General features: G+C 47.6%; 1 protein-coding gene across 1 annotated transcript in view; it reads left to right on the forward strand.

The window, feature by feature from the left end:
• The first annotated feature begins 316 nt into the window (after positions 1-316).
• Positions 317-26978, forward strand: part of GXYLT2 (glucoside xylosyltransferase 2) — a 59348-nt gene continuing 32686 nt past the window's right edge. Inside the window, exon 1 of the mRNA XM_075320709.1 lies at positions 317-742. Coding sequence (XP_075176824.1) covers positions 486-742 — 257 coding nt within the window. The 5' untranslated portion in view covers positions 317-485. The remainder of the gene's footprint in view (positions 743-26978) is intronic.

Below are 26978 nucleotides of genomic sequence, written 5' to 3' on the forward strand. Positions count from 1 at the left end.
TGGATTCCTGCAAAATATTTTGCAGTATACCGTAATTCCTGAAGGCGACGGATTGTGACTGATGCAAAACAACGGAAATGTGAACCTAGATAGTTAAAAACTGATGACCAGTGTTTTCTTTGTTGTGCTCTTCTATTGTTCCTAGTTCCGGAGTGTCCTCTTTGGAATGTTTACAGTAAACTATTGATACAAAGTATCTTGTAACCGTCGCTGGGCGGGGGCGCGCCCTCTGCAGGTCAGAGCAGGAACAGCAGCGCCTGTAGAACATAAAGAACAGAGGAGCTTGAGCTCCACACATTACGGTAGGATCCCTCCCACCTCTGTCTCCTCGGCCCCCCTCCCCCTGCCCTGACAATCGGATACGTGGTGCCTGCAGCCCCGGAGCTCCCTGTGGAAGCTTCTCACAATGTTGCCTGCAATGCTGATCCCCAAGGGGTAAGCCCCCCACCTCCTCCAAAGATGATCTACGAGGGAGACCCCACACTATGAGGATCCATTGCAAGCTCCTGGTCAGCTTGCTCTGCCTGGGGGGGCTTCTGATCTTGTATCTCTTCCTGGGGAATACAGAGGAGCCCCCTGGTAAAGGGACCAGGAGATCCAAACTTCCAGCCCCCTCTGGGCAGAACCTGGTGCAGTCCACCACTACCCCTGGGTACTTCAAAGCCATAGAAGTGCACAAACCCAAAAAAGAGTCCAGGGTGAAGAAGAAAAGCAACACGAAGGGGAGACCGGCTAAAACAAGGTAAGCAGAACCCAATGGCTGCTGCAGAACATCTTGGATGGCTTGTACTTGCTATAATGATTGACAGACGTGTCACTGTGGTCCCTGTTTTTGTTTCTTATGAATACAATGTATCTATTCACATTAAAAGATAGCACCGTGTGAGCCAAGAGTCATTTCAAAGGAGTATGCAAACTTTATGAGGAGGTTTCCTCAGTTTGGTTATTTGATGTACAAATATTACAATACAATGTTCCCTTCAAGGGACTTTCCTCTTTAAGCCCCTTCTGATATATCACTGACACGTCTTCGGATAGCATTGATCTCGGTCTGTGACTCCCAGCAATTCCCAGAACTGGGGAGATTTGGTTCCGCACCCTCTTGGCACTAGATGACAATTTTTATGAAATCCAGCCTTCACCATTCGAGAACGAACCACAAAGTCCAGAAGGTCCGGGGGTCTCCAGAAGGTCTGGGGGTCTCCAAAACTTCTGTGGGGGAAGGGGGGCCTCCAAAACATCTGTGGGGGGGTGTCTCTAGAATGTGTGTGGGGGTTGTCTCCAAAACGTCTGTGGGGTGGGGGGGGGGGGGGTTTCTCCAGAACGTGGGGGGGGGGGGGGTGTGTCTCTAGAACGTCTGTGCGGGGGGTCTCTAGAACGTCTGTGGGGGGGTCTCCAGAACGTCTGTGGGGGGGGTCTCCAGAACGTCTGTGGGGGGGGGTCTCCAGAACGTCTGTGGGGGGGGGTCTCCAGAACGTCTGTGGGGGGGGGTCTCCAGAACGTCTGTGGGGGGGGGGGGTCTCCAGAACGTCTGTGGGGGGGGGGGTCTCCAGAACGTCTGTGGGGGGGGTCTCCAGAACGTCTGTGGGGGGGGGGTCTCCAGAACGTCTGTGGGGGGGGTCTCCAGAACGTCTGTGGGGGGGGGGGGGTCTCCAGAACGTCTGTGGGGGGGTCTGCAGAACGTCTGTGGGGGGGGGGTCTCCAGAACGTCTGTGGGGGGGTCTCCAGAACGTCTGTAGGGGGGGGTGTCTCCAGAACGTCTGTAGGGGGGGGGGGTGTCTCCAGAACGTCTGTAGGGGGGGTGTCTCCAGAACGTCTGTGGGGGGGTCCTCCAGAATCCAGAAAGTCTGGGGGTGGGGGTCTCTAGAATGTCCGGGGGTCTCCAGACCCGGACCCTGCAGTCTAGTATATAGGGATGAGGCTGTTCAGTTTAGGATACCTGCGACCAATCTGGACCTTGTGGTTCAGACTCTGACCGTGAAAGTCGGATTTGTAAACTGGGTTTATTTGATTAATTTTAGAGGAGTCAACTGTGATCAGTGATGACGCTTTTAGACAAATCGATCCAGCACACGAGCGTTCAAAGAAACGTTCATTGACGATTAATTTTATCGTCCAACGAAAACACTCATTCAACCGGTGATCAGATCGTTCATTCTGGCAAAAAAAAAAAAGTTGCGCAGTTCATCACCTGCTTTAAACTGGGTAAGTGCTGCCAATAACCTATTGCGTTTGGGGACAGAACCATTTTGTTAGAGAATGGATCATTCTGTTTCCATCATTGTTTGTCAGCTTCTGAAAAATGGCCGGTGAAGGAGCATCAAGCAACTTGTATAAAGCAGATCAGCACTCGTAAGGCGTATCAAATGCACTATCTAGATCCGTAATGGACGTGGCTTTCAGGGCATGAGTACTGGGTGCCAAAAAAACAGGCTATTTAGACAGCGCTAGGACCGCAAACTGAACCTTTGCCCCCCCAAAAGTTAATGGACTGTGTTAAAGGGAACCAATCGCCAGGATTTTCGTATATAAGCTAAAGCCAGTGCTATACTGGCACTATCAGGCTGATACTATACATACCTGTAGTGGTCAGCTCAGATGGATAGGTTTTGAAATCCAAGTAAGTAAAGTTTATAAACTTATCAGCTTCTTGAGTGACAGCAGCTGAGGATCAGATAATATCTGGGGGGTATTCAGAGTTATCCCCCCCTCTGTTAGATTTAGAATAAGTATGATACAGTTGATGTAACTTTTCACTAGCAGGACCTGTGTGAGGTCATACCCATGTGACCTGTTTGTTTCCTGAGGCCCTGCCCCTTCTAGTCACATGGGTATGACCTCACACAGGTCCTGCTAGTGAAAAATTAAATAGATTGTATCACACTTATGCTAATTCTAACAGGGGGAGGGGATAATTATGAATACCCCCCCCAGATATTATCTGATCCTCAGCTGCTGTCACTCAAGAAGCTAATTTTACAAAATTTACTTTCTTGGATTTCAAAACCTAAACATCCGAGCTGACCACTACAGGTGCGTATATACTCAGCCTGATGGTGCCAGTATAGCACTTTCTTTAGGTTATATACGAAAATCCTGGTGATTGGTTCCCTTTAAAGGATTTAATGGGGCTACTGGGACCCCCACTTGGTTTAATGGGGCTGTTGGGACCCCCACTTGGTTTAATGGGGCTGCTGGGACCCCCCCACTTGGTTTTAATGGGGCTGCTGGGACCCCCCCACTTGGTTTTAATGGGGCTGCTGGGACCCCCCCACTTGGTTTTAATGGGGCTGCTGGGACCCCCCCCCCCCCCCTTGGTTTTAATGGGGCTGCTGGGACCCCCCCACTTGGTTTAATGGGGCTGCTGGGACCCCCCCCCACACACTTGGTTGAATGGGGCTGCTGGGACCCCCCCACTTGGTTTAATGGGACTGCTGGGACCCCCCCCCCCCACACTTGGTTTAATGGGGCTGCTGGGCCTCCCCCCCCACACTTGGTTTCATGGGGTTGCTGGGACCCCCCCCCCCCACACACACACACACACTTGGTTTAATGGGGCTGCTGGGAACCCTCCCCACTTATTTCACAGACTTTGCATTGGCCGGCAGAACTTCTTGATCTCCTTTCCATTCAGACGCCTTCTACCTGCAGTTTTGAGGCTCCAGAAAACGAGAATTTCCATTCTGTCAATTATTAAGGGTCCCAGGCTATAGACCTCTTTAATTTAGCACCACTTGCCCAGTTGCTAAATGATAAATGCTTAAAGCTGGAATGCATCTTTTTAAAGGGGCAGAGCATGACATTTGGATGTTCTTTAAATCCCTGTGTCTGGTACCATCCCCTCTGGCACTGGCGGACACAGACAGAAGGGTCCCTGTGCAAGAACAGTATATGGGCCCTATGCAATCCAATAGGTTATGATTATGCACAATTCCACCTGTTTTGGCGATAAAAATGGGCCCCGTGTTGCATCAATATATACACCCCTGCATCATTAGCATATTGCATTGATTCTCTTGTATGAGCCCACATGCGTCGTTGTGACCCCCGGCCTGACATATTCCACGTTGGGTGATATTATGGGGACAACCTTCATTTCCAAGTCTCTTGGGATTTGCAGTTTCCCTAGAGTTGAAGAGCCTGGCATCTCATCCGTATGAATAATATTTCGGTAATATATGCCTCCTGCCTGCCACGAGAGCCATAGAGTGCTCTTGATGTTAAATTGCTGTTCAGAGATTGATTACTCTTGCATTTAGCAAGCGATTCGCTCGATCTAAGCGGTAATGTATTAGTTTACACGTCTCAGCGGTGCCGTCGTTTTAATAGAAGCGCAAGTTTTAATTTGAGCAACAGTAACAAGTTGGGATCTGGCATAAAGTTTAGTTCTCTGTGATATTAAACATCGAGGCTGTCAGGGATTATAGCATTATCTAAGCCATTCAGAATGCGCATCAGAGCCGTGTGCCAAGGAGGGTTGGGGGGGGGGGGGATGTGCGGCTTATTTCCAAGCTTGACAGTTATCTCCAATCCACTGATAGGGGAAAACTTTCCAACTGTAGTGATCCCGAGAATCGAGCCCAGACCGAATGGAGCGGAGGTCGATCATGTGCATTGACACTCCATTCACTCTAAAGGGAGCGCTGAAGACCTAGCGGAGCGCTGCGCCCCCCCAACCTCAGAGCTGTAATGCGCATGACTGACCACTGCGCCTAGTTCTTGAAATCACTGGGATCCAGGGACCCCCATCAATCAGAAAATTATCCAATATTTATTAAATAAGGGATAACTTTCACAATTCAGAATACCCATTTAAAGGGAACCTGTCTCCAGATTTAGAGACTATAAGGCGCACTTTGATCTGCCCTGAGCAGGACAGGTCAAAGTATTGTAGTGCGCCTGCGCAGGACCTCAATGCCAACTAGTGTGGATGACATAGGACGCGTCATGCACACAGGCTTCAGAAGGAGGACAAAGATGGCCGAAAGAGGAGGCGCCGGTACCGGAGAACAGAGACACCCATCCGACCAGTCTGCACCGCCCCTTAGGTGAGTAACTGGTCTGCACCGCACCGACCGTTTAGGTGAGTATTATAAAGTGATTTTTACGTTCTACACAGCGGCCTGCGCTCTGATATACAGCATTCTAATATACTGTATATAAGAGCGTAGTGGTGGTGGCCGCAGCTTATAAACCCCAAATCTGCTGACAGGTTCCCTTTAAGTGAAACCACCCTCTAGACTCATCTACTCACCGTCAAAAGTTTATATCTCAATCTGGTCAGCACCTCTTGCTCTGTAAATTATACAGGTAAAATTTTCTGGTATCCTCCATTTTGATACAGGTAAAATGTAAATATATATATATATATATATATATATATATATATATATATATATATATATATATATATATATATATATATATATATATATATATATATATATATATATATAATATTTAACCTGGTGTAAATGCCTCTGTTCTCCTGAATCCAGTGATGTTCTTCATTTGTTCTTGACCCTTTCCATTCCTGAGATACAGTGAAGGAAATAATTATTTGATCCCTTACTGTTTTGGTAAGTTTCCCCACTGAAAAAGACATGAGCAGTCTATAATTTTAAGGGTAGGTTAATTTTAATAGTGGGAGAATATCCAAAATAAAATCCAGAAAATCACATTGTATAAAGTATATCAATTTATTTGCATTTTGCAGAGAGAAATAAGTATTTGATCCCTTACCAACCATTAAGTTCTGGTTCCTACAGACCAGTTAGACGCTCCTAATCAACTCATTACCGGCATTAGACAGCTCTTACATTGTTACTTGTATAAAAGACTCCTGTCCACAGACTCCATTAGGCTATGTGCACACGCTGCGTTTTTTTGACGCTGCAATTTTGTGCGTTTTTGGCTGCCAAAAACGCACCCGCGGGAAAAAAAACGCGGCAAAAAACGCATGCGTTTTTCCGCGATTTGGTGCGTTTTTGGCTGCATGGGGGGGAAAACACAGAAAAACGCAGGAAAGAATTGACATGTCTATTTTTTTTTTTTTAAGCTCAAAAACGCAGCTTAAAATAAAAGTTGTGTGCAGACAGCAAAAATGAAAACTCATAGACTTTGCTGGGGAAGCAAAGTCATGCAGTTTTGAGGCCAAAAACGCACCCGAAAAACGCGCAAAAACGCCGCGAAAAACACACTGTGTGAACTTACCCTTAATCAGTCAGACTCTAACGTCTACAACATGGACGACCAAAGAACTTTGTAGGATGTCAGGGACAAGATCATAGACCTGTACAAGGCTGGAATGGGCGACAAAACCATAAGGTAGACGCTGGGTGAGTAGGAGACAACTGCTGGTGCAATAGTAAGAAAATTGAAGAAATACAAAATCCGTGTCAATCGGCAACGATCTGGGGCTCCATGCAAAATCTCACCTCCTGGGGTATCCAGGATCATGAGGAAGGTGAGAGATCAGACTAAAACTACACGGGGGGAACTTGTTAATGATCTCAAGGCAGCTGGGACCACTGTCACCAAGAAAACCATTGGTAACACATTATTATTGGCTTAAAATCCTGCAGTGTCCGCAAAGTCCCATTGCTTAAGAGGGCCCATGGGCAGCCGTCCCATCTGAAGTTTGCCAGTGAACACCTGGATGATTCTGAGAGTGATTGGGAGAAGGTGCTGTGGTCAGATGAGACAAACATTGAGCTCTTTGGCCTTAACTCAACTTGCCATGTTTGGAGGAATAGAAATGCTGCTTATGACCCAAAGAACACCATCCCCACTGTGAAGCATGGAGGTGGAAACATTATGTTTTGGGGGTGTCTCTCTGATAAGCGCACGGGACTACTTTACCGCAACAGTGGGACAATGGATGGAGCCATATACCATAAAATCCTCAGTGACAACCTCCTCCCCTCTGCCAGGACATTAAAAATGGCTCGTAGCTGGGTCTTCCAGCACAACAATGACCCAAAACATAAAGCCAAGGCCACAAAGGACTGGCTCAAAAAAAAAAAAAGCACACTAAGGTCATGGAGTGGCCTAGCCAGTCTCCAGACCTTAATCCTATAGAAAACTTATGGAGGAGCTGAAGCTCCAAGTTGCCAAGCGACGGCCTCAAAATCTTAATGATTTAGAGATGATCTGCAAAGAGGAGTTGAGCAAAATTCCTCCTGACATGTGCGCAAACCTCATCATCAACTACAAAAAACGTCTGACTGCTGCGCTGCCAACAAGGAGACGGCCACCAAGTATTAAGTCTTGTTTGCCACAGGGATCAAATATTTATTTCTCTCTGCAAAATGCAAATAAATTGTAATTTTCTGGATTTTATTTTGGATATTCTATTTCTCACTGTTAAAAATTAACCTACCCTTAAAATTACAGACTGTTCATGTCTGTCGGTTGGCAAACTTACAAAATCAGCAAGGGATCAAATAATTATTGTCTTCACTCTATGGTCTCTTCTTTCCTATATATAAATGTTGTCTTTATAGCCAACTGGGCGTGGTCTTTAAAATGACACACACAGTAAAGTTTTTTTAATAATGTGCCCAGATAGCTAAAAAGACTAGAAGTATGTACAGGGAAGAAGGAAGGGGGGGGGACAAAGTGAACAAAAGCAAAACATCACGGGCTTTAGAACAATGGTATTTACACTGGGATAACAATGATACATTTGTGGCGAGTGTCAGGTCATCTTGTAGATAGATCTTGTAGATCTTCAATAGCTTTTAGCAGAACACTTTTTCGTTTACAGCTCTATCTTCTGACTTCCCTATATAATACACGCCTCGGAAAAAAAAAAAGTGGGAATTTGGGGGAATTCCATAAGATGTCTGGGATGGGGCTTAATTACACTGTAAATTCTTTAAAATATGACCTGCCCATCTGGTTGTATTAAACTGATTATATAACATGCGCCATTTTGGTGCCAAAAGATCGAGTGCTCTCAGGGGGAGAAACAAAATAATAATCTTGTAGGTATGATACATTTTATTGGCTACAAAAAAAAATAAATAAAATTGTTACAAAGTGAGATTTCCAGACTGCTTATGTCTCAAACTTGCTTTGTAACATACATTTTATTGGCTACAAAAAATAAAAAAATTGTTGCTAAGCACGTTTTCATGACCTAAGCAGTCTGGAAATCTCACTTTGTAACATCATTTATTTTATTTTTTGTAGCCAATAAAATGTATCATAACTACAGTGCCTTCCAAAAGTATTCAACCCTCTTGAATTTTTCAACCTTTTCCCACATTTCAGGCTTCAAACATACAGATAAAATTTTAATTTTTTTATGGTGAAGAATCAACAAGTGGACACAATTGTGAAGTTGAACGAAATGTATTGCTTATTTTAAACTTTTATAAAAAATAATAAACTGAAATTGTGGCGTGCAATATTATTCATCCCCTTTATTTTCAGTGCAGCAAACGCACTCCAGAAGTTGATTGAGGATCTCTGAATGATCCAATGTTGTCCTAAATGACTGATGATGATAAATATAAGCCCCTGTGTGTAATCAAGTCTCCGTATAAATGCCCCTGCTCTGTGATAGTCTCAGGGTTCTGTTTAAAGCACAAAGAATCATGAAGACCAAGGAACACAACAGGCAGGTCCGTGATACTGTTGTGGAGAAGTTTAAAGCCGAATTTGGTTACAAAAAGATTTCCACAACTTTAAACATGCCAAGGAGCACTGTGCAAGCTATCATATTGAAATGGAAGGAGGATCATACCACTGCAAATCTACCAAGACCCGGCCGTCCATCCAAACTATCATCTCACACAAGGAGAAGACTGATCAGAGATGCAGCCAAGAGGCCCATGATCCCTCTGTATGATCTGCAGAGATCTACAGCTGAGGTGGGAGAGTCTGTCCATAGGACAACAATCAGTCTACACTGCACAAATCTGGCCTTTATGGAAGAGAGGCAAGAAGAAAGACATTTCTCAAAGATATCCATAAAAAGTGTCATTTGTCATTGCCACAAGCCACCTGGAGACACCAAACATGTGGAAGAAGGTGCTCTGGTCAGATGAAACCAAAATCAAACTATTTGGGCACAATGTAAAAGCAACACAGCTTATCAGCCTGAACACACCATGCCCAGTGTCAAACATGGTGGTGGCAGCATCATGGTTTGGGCCTGCTTTGCTTCAGCAGGGACAGGGAGGATGGTTAAAATTGATGGGAAGATGGATGGAGCCAAATACAGAACCATTCTTGAAGAAAACCTTTTGGAGTCTGCAAAAGACCTGAGACTGGGACGGAGATTTGTCTTCCAACAAGACAATGATCCCAAACATAAAGAAAAATCTACAATGGAATGGTTCACAAATAAACGTATCCAGGTGTTAGAATGGCCAAGTCACAGTCCAGACCTGAACCCAATCGAGAATCTGTGGAAAGAGCAGAAAACTGCTGTTCACAAACGCCTCCATCCAACCTCACTCAGCTCCAGCTGTTTACAAAGGAAGAATGGGCGAGAATTTCAGCCTCTCCATGTGCAAAACTGATAGAGACATACCCCAAGCGACTGCAGTTGTAATCGCAGCAAAAGGGGGCGCTACAAAGGATTAACTTAAAGGGGATGAATAATATTGCACAAACCAATTTTCAGTTATTTATTTATTTTTTAAAAAACTTTAAAATAAGCAATACATTTCGTTCACCTTCACAATCGTGTCCATTTGTTGCTGACTCTTCACCAGAACATTAACATTTTTATCTTTATGTTTGAAGCCTGAAATGTGGGAAAAGGGTGAAAAATTGAAGGGGGCCGAAGGGACTGTACAAGATTATTATTTTGTTTCTCCCACTGAGAGCACTCAATCATCCCCTCCACCACCCCCCCAGTTAGCCAGCACAATACCAAGCTGTCACAATAGGTGCGCGGAAGTACCAAACGAATGGTAAAAGAGAAGGGAAACCCTGTGTCTAGGGAAGGGGGAGATGGTGACCCCCTGACCGAACCTACTGCTAGCCCCTGGGGTTCTTCACCACCGTAGATACTTTTTGCACCTATGCACTAAGCAGGATACCTGTCCCTAGGTATCCCTGGTAATGAGCTCTTCATCAACCCCACTAACCAGTATAGAAGACACAAGGAGGACACACACGGGGAAAAACATGAACTACTTATCCACAGATAACTTTGTTGAACGTCTACCTGAGTCATCAGCAACAATACCACAGAGGAGTACAAGCCACCTGCTTGCAACCTCGGCTTGAAGGAACTGAAAATATCACCAGCACCAGTCGAAGGAAGGGGGTATTTAAGCACTTAGAGAATACTTTTGATCAGCAGCTGGGTGGAAGGCGAGCTTCTGCTGGGTCCAAAAGGAGGAGAGATGAATCCAGCAGGAAAGCTACCTAAATCAATGAATACTGACAGCAGCAACAATGGAAAGTCAGGGAGCATTCTGCACAGCCGGACACCGTGACCTTCTAAGGCTAGAAACAATATGACTGTCTGTCACCCGTGACACAAACCTTTTTATCTTGGCGCCACTTTGACTGATTCCTATATTTGTAAATTTTGCAACATGATAAATATTCTCCATTATGTCCTAAAGGGTTTTATTATAGGGTGGGCACACAGGACACTTTACCATAGGGACCCATGAGACCTCCAACACTGACCCTGCCTGATAATGACCATCTGTTCTGTACAATATAGTGGGGTCCACAAAGGTGGGATGGGGGACTCTGGGGGGGGCCAACGCCAACCTCAGTTTTGCTGGATTTAGGCCTTTGCTTCTCAGGAATTTTTGGCCTAAGTGCATTTCAGTTTGGCAGATGTGATCCATACACACAGAGCCTCGGTGGAAGGGTCGGGCTGTAATTTTGCTTTTTCCTCCAGGTCTATGCTGCCCTGGGAATCTATAGTCTGTTATCCAGACGTCTCGGTTACATAATAAACATTTGGCGCTCGTTTCAGGCCTTATTCTGCGGTTATTACATCAATGGACTCCTACTACAGGGCTCCACGGCACGAAGGTTCATTGGCGCAGAATCGGGCCGCCGGTGCCGCCTTTTTCATCCGGTGCGTGATCGTTATTTTCAGATGCTTCGTCTGCAAATGTGAACTGAATATAACTACGTGTTTTTGAAATCTGTCAATGTATAATAAGAGGCTTCCTTTACAATGCTGGTGTATAGGAAACAATTTGGAGAAAGGGGTCGGTTTAGCCTCCTCTGCTTTTTCAGGGGACAAGGTAAGAAATGTCTGTTGTTTAGAGTTTTGCACTTGCAAAAGTTAAGTTGTAGCAAGACCCTTTTTGTTTTTTGTTTGTTTCCTTATTAGTGGAGGTATATTATCAGCCTCCAAAAACCTCTCGCTCCACCTATCCTCAAAAGGATCAGACAATCTAAATATGTAATTATTTTACCTGGTGGAAATGCCCCTTGTGAGAAGGATGGCGCCTCCGGCGCATAGCCATAACACTGGCAGCATTAGAGTAGGCTGCCGGTCAGTGCCAGGGTTTCGCTGGCGCCACCCTTGTGATTGGAAGCTGAATGCTGCCGGGAGGAATAAAGTTTGTTTCCTCCCGGCAGTGGGGCTCTAAAGCCGGCGTCACACTCGCCGATATGTCGTGCGATCGCACAAAGTCGTTAACCCCGTCACACGTACTTACCTCCCGAACTACCTCGCTGTGGGCGGCGAACATCCTCTTCCTAAAGGGGGCGGATCGTGCGGCGTCACAGCGACGTCACACAGCGGCCGCCCAATAGAAGCGGAGGGGCGGAGATGAGCGGGACATAACATCCCACCCACCTCCTTCCTTCCGCATTGCCGGCGGGACGCAGGTAAGTTCTTGTTCGTCGTTCCCGGGGTGTCACACGGAGCGATGTGTGCTGCCTCGGGAACGACGAACAACCGGCGCGCAGAAGGAGGAACGATTTTATGAAAATGAGCGACGTGTCAACGAGCAACGATAAGGTATTATTTCTCGTTCACAGTCGCTCGGAGATGTCACACGCTACGATATGTCAAACGATGCCGGATGTGCATCACTAACGACGTGACCCCGATGACACATTGCCCGATTATATAGTACCGTGTGACGCCGCCTTAAGTGCGGGTATGTTCGACACGCTATTAACCTGCAGATCGACCCCATATCTGCAGGGTTTTTTTCCACTTGACAGCTGCTTTTAGGTGCACAAATAGTATCATGTTATCGGCAGCACATCTACTGTTTGCATGGACTGAGCTGAGCACTTGCCGTATTTTTCGAATTGTAAGACACACTTTTTCTCCCAATAATTTGGGAGGAAAATGAGGGGTGCGTCTTACAATCTGAATGTAGCTTACTGGGAGGTGGAGAATGGATGCTGCGCTGGTGGCTGGGGCCCTGCTGGCTGTGTGGAGCAGGACGGTGTGTGGGGTATTCCAGATGCCCTGTTGTCAGTGCGGGCTTCAAAGAAATAGTACCCGGAGTCGGCCCATGCGCAGATGGAGCTCTCGGCACAAGATCTCATCTGCGCACGCACCGCCTCCAGCAGCAGACTTAAAGAAAATGGTGCCCGGAGTCAGCACATGCGCAGATGGAGCTCTCGGCTCAAGATCTCATCTGCGCACGCGCCGCCTCCAGCAGCAGACTTAAAGAAAATGGTGCCCGGAGGCGGCGCGTACACAGATGAGATCTTGGCTTGTCATTGAGCCGAGAGCTCAATCTGCGCATCCACCACCTCCGTTCACCATTTCTTTGAAGCCCGCACCGCCAACAGAGCATACGGGAGTGGGACACCCGCCGCACCACCCTGTTCTGCACAGCCCTCACTGCAGCATCACCCTACTCCACCCCTGCCTCCTGTGACCCTACTCCACCCCTGCCTCCCGTGAACCTGCTCTTCCCCCCCCCCCCCTTCCCCTCCTCCAGTAAGACAACACCAGAGTATGACGGACATCCCCCCCCCTTTTTTTTGTCCTCTAAATTTAGGGTGCGTCTTATAATCCAGTGCGTCTTATAAAACGAAAAATACGGTATTTTCCTTGGGAAGAGAGGAGTAAGCCATTGCCATACTTTTACTTGAAAACCAATAGATTGGATATTAAATTTCCGAATGCTCAATCCTTCTCTCCCCCGACATCATAGTTCTTGGGGGGGGGGGGGTTGGGGAAGCCCCCCACTATATGTCCGATGCCGTCTGGTTCCATGGGTTTCAGCCAGTTTCCATCTTCTATGCATTATATTGTTGGCAATCCTCTCCAGGCTTCTGTACTTGGGATTTTAGGTTTTATTTGAGCTTTTATATAGCAATTATATATCATTTTGTGATGGATGTTCTGGAGTTTCGAGGAAGGAGTATATTGGCTGGAGGTTAACTTCTAATAGATTACGGCGGGTGATGCCAGCCAGCGAGGAGAAAATAAATGGGAATTTCCTGCCTTGTTACCGTTCAGATACTTTTAAGTTTCAATTATACATTGTTACCGAGCCGGCTGCGTGTGCCATGTCTCCGTAGGGTTTGGCAGGCGATATAATGCAGAATCGTGCACGTCCTCTACGTTTCATTTAATGCTCTGTTTAAAAAGGATTTGTGAGTTTTGACAGCTTTATAAGTAAAGACGAGAAACACAAATTTTCCTGTAGAGAATTCAAAGCGCGAAAACCCTCGGTTGTGATGAATATAATGTATCCGTATTCTCGGCTTCTCGTCTCTATTGGCCTCTTGTGCTTGTCTTGTTAATACGTTGCGCTCTCTGGAGTGTTGCATCGGTAGACGTGACACAGATTCCCCCATCTCTGATAGAATAAGTTATCTGTCCCGTATTCAGCGGGGGTTTGCTGTAGCAGCTGAAGCTGGAGATCATAGGATTGCGGCTTGTCAGTCATTGCTGACTGTAGGAGACGGGCCCAGGGTATGGGAATTGCTTCTGCTGCCGCTAAACTGGGCTGTAATGGTTTCCCATGTCTAACCCCCCCACCCCCCCCCCACCCCATCACCCAATATCAAATTGATGGGTGTCCAGCTCATGGTAAGTCCACAGAGGCTTTCTGCCATCAGGTGATCGCTGCAGCCTCTACGGGACTCTTTATATTGATGTGGTGCAATGGCCTAGAGGTGTACCCTTTTGGCTGCACAAACTGCTCCTTGATATTCCATCCTTTCCACTGTGGTGTGAATGGAGTTTGGTATGTCTTCTTGGTTAGGGATTACTCTTTCCCCTTTAGGATTAGGGTTTACTCCTTCCCCTTTAGGATTAGGGTTTACTCCATCCCCTTTAGGATTAGGGTTTACTCCATCCCCTTTAGGATTAGGGTTTACTCCATCCCCTTTAGGATTAGGGTTTACTCCATCCCCTTTAGGATTAGGGTTTACTCCATCCCCTTTAGGATTAGGGTTTACTCCATCCCCTTTAGGATTGGGGTTTACTCCATCCCCTTTAGGATTAGGGTTTACTCCATCCCCTTTAGGATTAGGGTTTACTCCTTCCCCTTTAGTACCCTGCAGAGATCTTTTTCCTTTCATCTGCTAATCATTATCACCCTCTGTGTCTTTATATACCTGTATTTCCCCTTGGTATGTTGCTGGTGATAGAGTTCAGTTTCTATACAGTCCTGATCACAAGCAATCGGCTTATAATCATCTGGAGAAACGTTGTATTTTGTTGTTACTCTCCTTAAGTCATCTTGGAGTTGTTTGTTTGCTTTCTTCTCCTTTTTTGTTTTCCCTATGTGTTCCTTAGGACTTAGTGGGGTTGACTAGCGCTCATCCCGCCAGTTCATTACCTATTGCCCAGTTCAGGATCAGCCAGGGCCAGATATCCTGCTCGGTGCATGGGTGCACATTGTTGTATATTGCTGTTACTCTCCCTAAGTTTTGGATATATTTTTGTTTGCTTTCTCCTGTTTTGTTTTCCTTGTGTGTTCCTTAGGACTAAGAATTGACTATCACTCATTCTGCCCCTTACTTACCTAGGGCCCAGTCCAAGGTCAGCCAGGGTCAGGTAACCTACTTGGCGCATAGGTGTGGAACCTATCTATGTAGAGGAGCTAGGAGCTACCGGAAGGTTTTATCAGGGGTTCACCATTTTTCCCCCTCCCTTTTGACAAGGGGTTTCCCTTTTTCCCTCCCCTCTCTTTTCACCATTCGCTTGGTATTTTCCCATACCTAACATGACAGAAGAGCAAAGATATCAGTTAAATCTTCCCCTGGTGCTCAAAGTGCCATATTACTGTGACGCCTTGGACTAGCCAGGTAGTCACAGGTAGACCCCCTGCTCAAACACCAGCCTCTAACAAGCTGACAGCAGCCAACCTAAAAACCCTTGTCACCTCTCTGTGTTCAATGGTCACACCAGGGGGCGGAGCCAGGTGGCTGGCCACGCCCACCTAGGAGTCCAGAGGGCCTGAGACAGGAAGCAGTAGTCAGTTGAGTTTAGTTCAGTTCAGCTTAGTGTGTGCTTGAGTTCAAGTTCAAGTGCAGCAGGCCTGAGGCGTCAGGTCTGCAGCGGCAACACTGACCAGTGCCAGGGTCGTAGCCCTGATACCGTGACAAGGAGGCAGACGGTGTTGGCCGCCTGCAGGAGCCGGGAAGACGGCTGGTGTAACCGTAAGGGACCGGGACAGGGTAGTGGCCCGCCGGTACCGAACCGGGGAGCCAACTGGAAACCTGAGCACCAGGAGGGGTTTTCAGACCCAGAACGAAGTCCAGAAGCCACTGGACTGAGTCGAATTCACTGATTGCGGTGAATAACCTTAGATCCTTTCCCGTCCCAAGACCCGAAAGACGGCAACAGCCCACCGAGGGGGATAGAAAGCCACCGCACAGGCAGAGAGATCCAACGGGCCAGCGCCTGCGGGCAAACTGGTTCCCCGACACACACAAAGCCGGGGAGCACACTACAGTTGCTGAAGCATAGGCAGTCAAGTTCTACCACAGAGGTGCAGGAGAAAGGCGGAAACCACCAACCTGAGAAAGGGGCAAAGCGCAGCCGGCTGCGGGCACCGACCACCATCTTTTTTGGTTTACCAGAGACTCCGGTGTATCTGTCATAGTGAGTACAACAGTTCCCTCGGGCCGCGCACTGCCCCACACCATCTTGCCCGCATCTCACAACCACCGGGCCCCGAGACCATCACCCCCTGCCCACGGAGGAGTCAACACCAGGCTGCACAACACCGTCCCCGGGAGCCTAGTTAACGGCAGCGGTGGTGTCCACATTCACCACAACCCGTGGGTGGCGTCACGAACTTACATCCCTAAATACCACGGCCCCGGCCGTGAACCTTCCCACCGAAATCCCTACACGTAGCGCCAGCTTCCCTTCAGAGCGACGTGACCCCCGGGTCCGGGAGGAGCTCGAGCCTCCCACCGACGAGCACGGATCCGAGCGGCTCGGCAGCCGGCCGAGCCCCGGGCCGGTACACATCTTTGGTAAGTAAGGTCCTGTTTTGCATCTAACCCCAGAACCTTGAAGCCACTTATCAGCTATTTGAGGGTAAGAATATGCTCACACGTTGCATTTTTTTTTTTGCAAAAAAAAAAAATATTTTTTTTTTTTTAATGCAAATTAAAAGCTGCTTTTTACAGTACCAGCAAAAGCTGAGATTTCCGAAATCCCATGCATACAATTATTTTTTTTTTCCATTTTTTTGAAAGCTGCAGCATGTCATGTCTTTCAGCATTTTTGCAGCTTTTTTTTCACCATAGTGCAAAAAAAAAACAAAAAAACAAACAACGCAACCGCTGCAGTTTTGCTGCTGTTTGGTGCAGTAAACTAACTTTATTACACGCGCCGTAGACAAATGACACATAATCTACACCAAAAACACATTAAAACTTGATTTCTATTGCCAAGAGAGCAGGTTTTGGCTTCAGGTTCTGTGTTAATTAACTTGAGAGGTGGGAGACCCAATTAATTTGAGTTGCCACCCCCCCCCCCTGCAAAGACATAAAGCTAATTGATAGAACTGTTGCAGTTTTCAGCCACCACTAGATGGAGCTCACTGTATGCGATGACCTATATAATCTGTAGGGAGCTCCCCCTAGTGGTGGCTAAAGGAATACGAATTTTAACAACTGTAAAAGAAAGGTTGGAGACGTGAAACTGGGTAAAGATAGAGTAAAGAATTTTGGACATAAAAAAAAATAATGAAACTGTGTAATCTCAGCTCACATTGGAGTTGTAAAAAGCTTTTACTTGGCACAGAAAGTTGTTGAGATCGGATTTAATTAACTCCATGAAACAAGTTTGCAGTTTGTACTTTGGTGCATTGTTTGGCTGGGGTCTGATGTGGGGATACGTTCCCTCTGCTCGCTTGGATCGGATTACTGTTTTATGTTTCCAGCTTTTTGTAATCTCAGAAATATTCCATTTGGCTTCCTGGCGGGCGCTTGGACACGAACCCCCAAATAAGTCACGTGCCCCGGTCTTGTTAAGGTCGCTGTTCTGGATACGGTCATAGACACACATCATCCGGGGAGTGTGGTGGTGGGGGGGGTTATGTTTGTGTATACGTAAGAGGCATTTTTCTTGGTTGTATCCACATTGTCATTACGGGTTTACGTAGTTTCTGTGTTAGAAAGTCGAGAGGGATTAATAACGAGAGAAATGAGGTTGTGCTCCGCATAAATGCAGCAACACTAGATTTATGGGATCACATTAGGGACAAACTTTTTTTTGAGGATTTTAAGGGACTTCTTCCGAATATATAAGACCCCCACTAAACACAGGACTGTTCTTTTGCTGTAAGGATCACATGTTGGAAATCCACAGGATCATTACATTGCTATAGAGATAACATGTCGAACATGTACAGGATAGTTCCTTTGCTGTAGGGATAAAATGTCGGGCATGCACAGGACTGTTCCTTTGCTGAAGGATTGCGTGTCTGATATGTACAGGACTGTTCCTTTGCTGAAGGATTGCGTGTCTGATATTTACAGGACTGTTCCTTTGCTGTATGCATCACATTTCGAACATGTACATGACTGTTCCTTTGCTGTAGGGATCACATGTTGGACATGCACAGGACTGTTCCTTTACTGTAGGCTTCATATGTCAGACATGCACAGGACTGTTCCTTTGCTGTAGGGATCACATGTTGGACATGCACAGGACTGTTCCTTTACTGTAGGCTTCATATGTCAGACATGCACAGGACTGTTCCTTTGCTGTAGGGATCACATGTTGGACATGCACAGGACTGTTCCTTTACTGTAGGCTTCATATGTCAGACATGCACAGGACAGTTCCTTTGCTGTAGGGATCACATGTTGGACATGCACCAGACTTTTCCTTTGCGCCAAAATCGCATGTGAATCATACACAAGACTGTTACTTTGCGCCACGATCGCATGCCGGACATGTACGGGACTGTTCCTTTGCTATATGGGTCACATGCAGAACATTAACAGGACTGGTCCTTTTCTGCAGGGATCACATGTCTGACATGGACAGGACTGGTTCTTTGCTGAAGGCTTCACATATCAGACATGCACAGGACTGTTCCTTTGCTGTAGGGATTGCATGTCGGACATGTACAGGACTGTTCCTTTGCTGTAGGCTTCACATGTCAGACATGCACAGGACGGTTCCTTTGCTGTAGGCTTCACATGTCAGACATGCACAGGACGGTTCCTTTGCTGTAGTGATCACATGTCGTACATCAACAGGACCACCATTACGTAAGGGTCCATCAATTGCCGGATGTGTGCTCAATCCAGCACGGACCGTGCCGCCATCGCATGTCTGGCGTTCTCCCCCTTCTCTGCGCGGAGCGGCACGACAACCATCATTTATAAACTTTGAAGATAATTGTCTCCTAGTTGTCGAATCCATAAAATAAAAATCGACAGCGAAGCCTTTATATCCGCACAGGAATCAATAATTTTGCCGCGCTGCGTCTCTTCAGAGGACGACACTTGATAAACAGCTTGTCTAAGCAGATGTGAGGCCGAGATACTCTGTATAAAGCCGTAATTGATTGATCTGCCACCGTGAAAATGGATACAAATGCGCTTTTTGATTTTCGGATTCCCTCCTGGTAATGGCTGGAATAAAAGACGCCGGTTGCGATTGTAGTAGATGGCGGGGAGGGGTTTTGTTTCTTCTTTTTGGCAGAAATTTTGACTCTGCAGGTAAAAGTAAGATCGTGCTCTACATATAGATGTAACTGTGCAGGACGTGGCACCGGACGAGCCACGATTAATGGGGGCCGCACTGAGGTTCGTGCATCGACCCCCTATAAATATTCATAAAGAGGGGCGTGTGATACATTTACATGATCGGGGGCTTCTACTGTTAAGTATTCCTTCATTGATTGGAAAGCTGCCAGCAAAGAACTGCTCCTGCTAGTGTCGCGGGCGGAGGGGTTTTGGGAACGCCGCTCGCCTGGGGAATCGCTGGCGCTCGGGTCCGGTGCTTCTGCTCCTCGGTGGCTCGAGCACGGGGCCGGACCCGGAGGCTCAAGCAGCGTCTCCTCACCCACGAGTGAAAAGGGGAGGTTTGGTGGTGGGATGTCTGTTGTGACGCCACCCATGGGTTGTGGTGATGGTGGGCACCACCGCTGCTGGTGACGGGGGATCCCGGGAGCGATGACAGGGAGCAGCTGAGGTGTTGGCCCCTCCGTGGGTAGGGGCTGTTGTGCCGGGGCCCCGGTTAGGGATTAGTGAGTAGGGAGGAGGGGATAGGTGCAGGTGCCAATGCGGGGGGGGCAGCGTTACGGTGCAGCGCTGTGCCAGATGGCACTGGTGTACTCACTCAGGTAGTCAAGAACAAAGTCTCTGGTAAACCAAACGGCTGGATGGACGGGGCCCGCAGTCGGCTGCGGTATCTTCACTCTCCCCGGATGGGTTGATGGTGGCTGTCGTTCCCTGCACCTATGTGTAAGTCTTTGACCCCTATGGATTCCCACGGGTGGTCCGCTCCCTGGCTTGTACGTGTCGGAAGAGCCCGTTTTGCCCGCAGGCGCTGGCCCTTGGATCTCTGGCCGTTAGCGGTGGCTCTTATCCGGACGGGTTGGGCTGTTGCCTTCTGACGAGACTTGGTTGGGAATGAACCCCTGAAGTCCAGACCGCAATCGGGTAATTTGACTGTTACGGCGGCTTCCGAACCTAGTCTGGAAGTACCCTGCCTTGGTGCTTGGCTTTAATCCGCTCTCCGGTTCGGTACCGGCGGGCCACCGCCCGACCCTGGTCCTACGGCTCCGCAGACCTCCACCAACTCCTGCAGATGGCCACCACCGTCTGCCGACCTTGCTGATTGTGCCTGGGCTCCAACCCAGACACACAGTCTCTACTTCTCTCACTTCCACTCTTCTGGACTCCACAACTCCACTCCTCAACTCAACTTCACCTCCAACTAACTGACTTTTTCCCGCCTCCAGGCCTGTGAACTCCTCGGTGGGTGGGGCCAACCGCCTGGCTCCGCCCCACCTGGTGTGGACATCAGACCCTGGAGGGAGGCAACAAGGGTTTTGTTTGACGGGTGTTCCTGACCAGGGGAGGGTGTGTGTATGTGGTGTTACTCTGTGACCCCTGGGGTCCAGGGCGTCACACTAGCCCTGCACATCGGCTGACCTGCAGTGTAAAGCATGGTGGATTATCACTCACTGGATAGTGGGCCAAAATTTGGTGGAAGTACAGAGCGTAGAATACGTGACCTAAGTGTGGATGGGTTTACTGGCTGTAAAGCAATGACGTTTTGTAAGCAGTCGTCCTGTGTGGACCCTGAATGGATCAGAACTGGACCTGAATACATCACCGGGCAAGATTAGGATCCCGTGAACCCATCAGACATTACAGTCGTCAGCGCGTCCCCGAGATCTCGCCGGTTTTCTCAGGGTAACCTGATCTCATACTCGTGAAGGAGCTCCGCAATCTGCTAGGACTGACAGCTGCTTTCTTATCAGGCCCCAGATGTTGGTTCTACTTGCATTAAAGGGGCCGTATGAGATTAGAAAGAGGGGTCTGCGTTTACGGCCGAAACAGTGCCACTTTTGTCCAGAGGCTGTGTTTGGTAGTGCAGCTGTGCCAGGTACAAATCAATGCCACAGTTGGTTCTTGTGATCCACAGTCTGCCCCCCAATGGCCTTGATGATGAAGGTGGTCCCCCTCAATGGTAGTAACTCAGTCACAGGCCCCACTGAGGGAGTTGACGGTCATGATTTGCCCCCGCGCCCCCCCCCCCCCCCCAGGTATTGATGGCCACAGTCTGCCTCCCCCCACGGGTGTTGATAGTCATGGGCCCTCCCGCCCAACGGTGTTCACTGTCACGGTTTGTCCCAACCCAAGGATATTGACAATCACATTCTGCCCCCCCCCCCCCCCAGGATGCTGCCTAGCACAGTCTGCCCCTCCCCACAAGGATATTGACTGTTGCAGTCTGCCTCCTCCAAGGTTGTTGATGGTCACATTCCTCCCCAGGATGTTGACTGTTACGGTCCCCCCCCCCCAAGGGAGGTTTGCCCCCCCCCCCCACCCCACTCCGGGTATTGATGGCCACAGTCCACCCCCCATGGGTGTTTATGACCATGGTTCAACCCCCCCCAAGGTTGTTGACTGTCACAGTGTGCCCCCCCAGGTTGTTTACTGTCACGGTGTGTGTGTCCCCCAAGGCTGTTGACTGTCACGGTTCACGGTGTCATTTCTCCCCCCCCCCTTCCCCTCAAGGTTGTTGACTGTCACGGGCCGCCTCCCTAAGGATGTTGACTGTTACGGTCTGCCTCCTCCCAAGGGTGTTGAATGTCTCGGCCTTGTCTTCCCCCAAGGGTGTTGACAGTCACGGTCACCCCTTCCCCAACAGTGTTGACAGTCACTGTCCGCCCCCCACGGGTGCTGATGGTTACAATCCCCCCAAAGGTGTTGATTGTTACGGTCTTCCCCCCACTCCCAAGGGTATTGACGATCATGGTCTCCTCTCTCTCCTCTCCTCTCCTCTCCTCCAAGAGCATGGATAGCTACGGTCCGCGCCACCATTCAATGTTAATGTCCTGCATGCCAAAAATTGCCATCACCTCAGGGTTCCTCCTAGGTTCACACACAATATGTTGTAACATAAGGTGGAGAGAGACATTTTTAAGCTGGAGATGGCTAGCGGTCATCACGGTTTATTAGCCATAAATTGCCAGGTACTTTTCAGACTGGATGTTCTACGTCCCATCCCCTCATATCACCAGTCTATACTATCAGATACCCCTTAGTTTCCTTCTATCTCCCCTAGGAGAGGGTCTTGATCTCGGCCCTTTTCGCAGGATTGCTCTAGAGTCTCAGACCTTTATTTCTTGGAGGGGTAAATTGTGTGAGGATAAGAGGCCGCTCTCTGCAGTCGCAGGTTTTATTCATTCCTTACTAATCTGTAACATCTGAGAGGAGCGGAGGAGTTCGGGACGGTTCCTCCTTTGTCATGTAAATGGCGCAGGACTTTTTTTGTATTAGCAAGAAATAGCTGTTGCGATCACAAAAGCCCGAGCAGCCGCGCTCTGGATGGCTGATCCGTCAGCGGAATGTGCTTTTGCGGCTTTCCTACGTTTTTTGTTCCCTTTTAAAGGGCCGGTAACCTAAAATAAAAAGCATAAGGTAATGAGGCATTACAATATTAGTAAGTATCATTGACATTCATGTGTCTGTTGCATATCAGAACTGAAGATGGGGTTAGGGTTTTTTTTTTTTTTTCTTTCCTCCTAATATTCGATCGGCCACCCTGCTTCAACCAAGGCTGATAAGTGAAAACAATAGCAGTGCATTTAAACGGACTGTATCATCATAAAATTTCCTACTGTTTAAATCCGATTTCTATGTTTTTTTAATTTATTTTTTTTTAATTTTAAATCTTGCCATATTAACACTGGCCATTGGGGATAATTTTGTACTAATTCTTCCAGGAAGTGCACATGAACATTAGCAGCAGTAGAATCATTCCGGCCTTATCTTTTGTATTGAAGCATCTAATGTGCATGTGCAAAAAGAGTCATTTGTAAAGGGAGGGGGAGCTGTGACGTCATCCATTGTGATTAGTGGACCTTTGTGTTATCAGCTGTGTATAAAGGTATAATAATCCTGCCTCTGATGATAATGAGACTTCTGAAAAGTCTTCTGCCAGTACATCAAACCGCAGAGTACGCGTAACTGCACCAGCCCAGGACCTCCACATGCAGCATCATCACATCCAAGATCATGAGACCGGCTACCCAGATAGCGGCTACAGCAATCTGTGCAAAACTAAAGAAATTCTGCACAGCCTGTCAGAACCGTCTCAGGGAAGCTCATCTGCTGCTCGTCATCCTCATTGGGGTCTCCACCTTTCACCTGACTGTAGTTCATCATCATAACCTTCAGTGGGTAAATGCTCGCATTCAATGGCGTCTGGCACGAAGGAGATGTGTAATGGTGGTCACACCAGATACTGACTGGTTTTCTGCCCCCCCTCGGACACCCCCAATACTGTAAAACTGCACATTTTAGAGTGGATTTTTTTTGGGGTCAGCCTAAGGCGCACCTGTGCAATAATCGTACTGGCCAGCCTGAGGCGCGCCTGTGCAATAATCGTGCTGGCCAGCCTGAAGCGCGCCTGTGCGATAATCGTGCTGGCCAGCCTGAGGCACACCTGTGCGATAATCGAGCTGGCCAGCCTGAGGCGCACCTGTGCAATAATCGTGCTGGCCAGCCTGAGGCGCACCTGTGCAATAATCGTGCTGGCCAGCCTGAGGCGCACCTGTGCGATAATCGTGCTGGCCAGCCTGAGGCGCACCTGTGCGATAATTGTGCTGGCCAGCCTGAGGCACACCTGTGCAATAATTGTGCTGGCCAGCCTGAGGCGCACCTGTGCAATAATTGTGCTGGCCAGCCTGAGGCGCACCTGTGCGATAATCGTGCTGGCCAGCCTGAGGCACACCTGTGCGATAATCGAGCTGGCCAGCCTGAGGCGCACCTGTGCAATAATCGTGCTGGCCAGCCTGAGGCGCACCTGTGCAAGAATTGTGCTTTCTAGTCAGCATCTTGATATGACGCACCTGTGAAGTGGATGGATTATCTCCGCACAGAGTTTTTCCATGAGGTCTTGAAGAGTTATCCAATATTTTAACACTTTCTTAATGGGTCCAGGGTGGTTCAAGTAAAAAAAAAAAAAAAAAAAAAAAAAAGTAAACCTGTTTTTCTAATGGACTGTTGCCACTTATCCATTATAATACCATCACCACCTACAGGGCTTCTGGCTGCCTCTTGACATGACCAATGGAAACAGTCGCCACTGATTGGCTGCAGCAGTCATGTGAGGTCCCCCCTTCTGTATGGAAGAACTGCTGTTATTTGTAGTCCGCCTCTTTTTTTTCTAATATAATTGTCGTTGGCGTTTTGTATACGATTCCCTCCTTAGTTCTGCAGACAGAATACTTGAAAGTAAAGTATATGACGTGTAAATCATAAATCCAGCCGCTCAGATTACGGGTTTTAACACTCGGCGTTTCCCTTTAATAATTCACGGTGTTACATTAAAAGCTGGAAGGTAAATACTAATTCACATAAATGAGCTCATTCAATATTTATGCCCCTCTGAAAGTAGAATTTAATTAAGACCTAAGCCTTCTCCGCTCTTATTGATGCGCGCGTGGCGGGATCGCTGCACAGTAGTAACTCTTGTAAATCCCGCGGTAAAGCTTTCATTGTGACATTTTATTCATGGCTCTTGCTCGGTATTTCTCAGACTTTCATATTTTATGTAAATTGTGCTTTGGAAAAAAGATATAACTCATGCGCTGTACCCCGAGACTGTATATGGCGGGGTATTTCCACTGCGCTCAACGACGCCCCCTGCTGACTATTGGACTTCATGTAACTGAAAGGGGGGGTATACAGTCGTGTCTTCAGGTTCCAGCATGAAATCTCAGCCATTTCTAAGATGTCTCGGCACTTTAGCTACATCCTTCTGGAGAAAACTACTTTGATGTGGTTACTGACTTAAAAAAAGAGGGGGTCACCATTAAAGTGCATTTAGCTGTATAAATGGAGCGGTACTGCGCATGCGCCGTTACTGGAGATGAGCAAATCAATTTGCAGGACTTGGGTCAGTATTCCGGAAAGGAACCCAGCAAACTTCTTCCTACCCTGCTCCTTTTTTGCCGGCCTGGCGCAACGTCATGTGTGCGTCACACCGCAACGAGGCTGCCGCCGTCATGAGGCTGCCACCACTGCCGTGAAGCTGCTGCAACCGCTGTTTGGCCGCCGCCGTGAGGCTGCCCCTGCTGCTATTTTGGGCAGAGTTGTGTGCAACTACCCTTTATTTTTACCTTTTACTTGGTTACCCCTCCCTGTGTACTTTTTTTTTTTTTTGTCGTTCCCTTGTGTAGGTCTTTGTGTGTGTGTGTGTGTGTGTGTGTGTGTGTGTGTGTGTGTGTGTGTGTTTCAGTTATACCCCCTGTTTGTTATTTGTTGTTGGGGTTTTTTGGGATCTTTATCCCATTCTGTCCCCTTGGGTGGTGGGTGTGACAGAGACATTACTTTTAGGGCCAGGACAGGAAACAGGGAGAGGTTGGTGGCTCAGATGTTGCTACCTTCAAACGTATTTCTGAGTTGAGGGTCAGCCCAGGGTACCCCCCTAGCTTGAGGTTAAGCCCCTCTCTCTCCCAAGCTATCACATCCCCCTCGTGACACTGTATATACCAGCACTTTTCGAGGGTGAAACCCCTCTCCCCGTGATGACCAGGAATGAGCGGCGGCGTCCTCCTCTGAGCTTTGTTTTTCTGTTGGCTTCTTCCTGTTGTTCTGCGCCAAGTCGGAGAGGAAGTCGTGCATCTATTGTTGAGCTTTTGCGATTGAACAGTAACAATAAGCTAGACTTTTTTTTTTTTAGCCAAGAAAAAAGTTTTTATTCTAATGTGATTGTTAAAAGACGGTAACAAGGGGGCGATGCGGTGTGGGGGCTTTGTGGGTATCATGTGAATAATGTCTTTGTGTTATCATCCTTTCCAACTTTTTTAAGTTGTTGTCCGGGAGAATCAGGTTTGTTGTATGCAAAACACTTGGCTAAATTCTTTTTTTTTATAGGTATTTTTCTCATGACATAACCTATCCAGCCCCTATTCCTGGCCCACATACAGACCAAATGTTTGGACACACCTTCTCATTCAAGGAGTTTTTTCTTTATTTTCAACACTCTAAATTCTAGATTCACATTGAAAGCATCAAAACTATGAATTAAAACATGTGGAATGAAATACTTAAAGTGTGACACAACTGAAAATATGTCTTATATTCTAGGTTCTTCACAGTAGCCCCCTTTTGCTTTGATTACTGCTTTGCACACTCTTGGCATTCTCTTGATGAGCTTCAAGAGGTAGTCACCGGAAATGGTTTTCCAACAGTCTTGAAGGAGTTCCCAGAGATGCTTAGCACTTGTTGGCCCTTTTGCCTTCACTCTGCGGTCCAGCTCACCCCCAAACCATCTCGATTGGGTTCAGGTCTGGTGACTGTGGAGGCCAGGTCATCTGGCGTAGCACCCCCATCACTCTCCTTAGTCAAATAGCCCTTACACAGCCTGGAGGTGTGTTTGGGGTCATTGTCCTGTTGAAAAATAAATGATGGTCCAACTAAACGCAAACCGGATGGAATAGCACGCCGCTGCAAGATGCTGTGGTAGCCATGCTGGTTCAGTATGCCTTCAATTTTGAATAAATCCCCAACAGTGTCACCAGCAAAGCACCCCCACACCATCACACCTCCTCCTCCATGCTTCACTGTGGGAACCAGCCATGTAGAGTCCATCCGTTCACCTTTTCTACAAAGACACGGTGGTTGGATCCAAAGATCTCATATTTGGAGTCATCAGACCAAAGCACAGATTTCCACTGGTCTAATGTCCATTCCTTGTGTTCTTTAGCCCAAACAAGTCTCTTCTGCTTGTTGCCTGTCCTTAGCAGTGGTTTCCTAGCAGCTATTTTACCATGAAGGCTGCTGCACAAAGTCTCCTCTTAACAGTTGTTCTAGAGATGAGGAGGTGTGTCCAAACTTTTGGT

Source organism: Anomaloglossus baeobatrachus, chromosome 8 (assembly GCF_048569485.1).
Source record: "Anomaloglossus baeobatrachus isolate aAnoBae1 chromosome 8, aAnoBae1.hap1, whole genome shotgun sequence".
Taxonomy (NCBI): Eukaryota; Metazoa; Chordata; class Amphibia; order Anura; family Aromobatidae; genus Anomaloglossus; species Anomaloglossus baeobatrachus.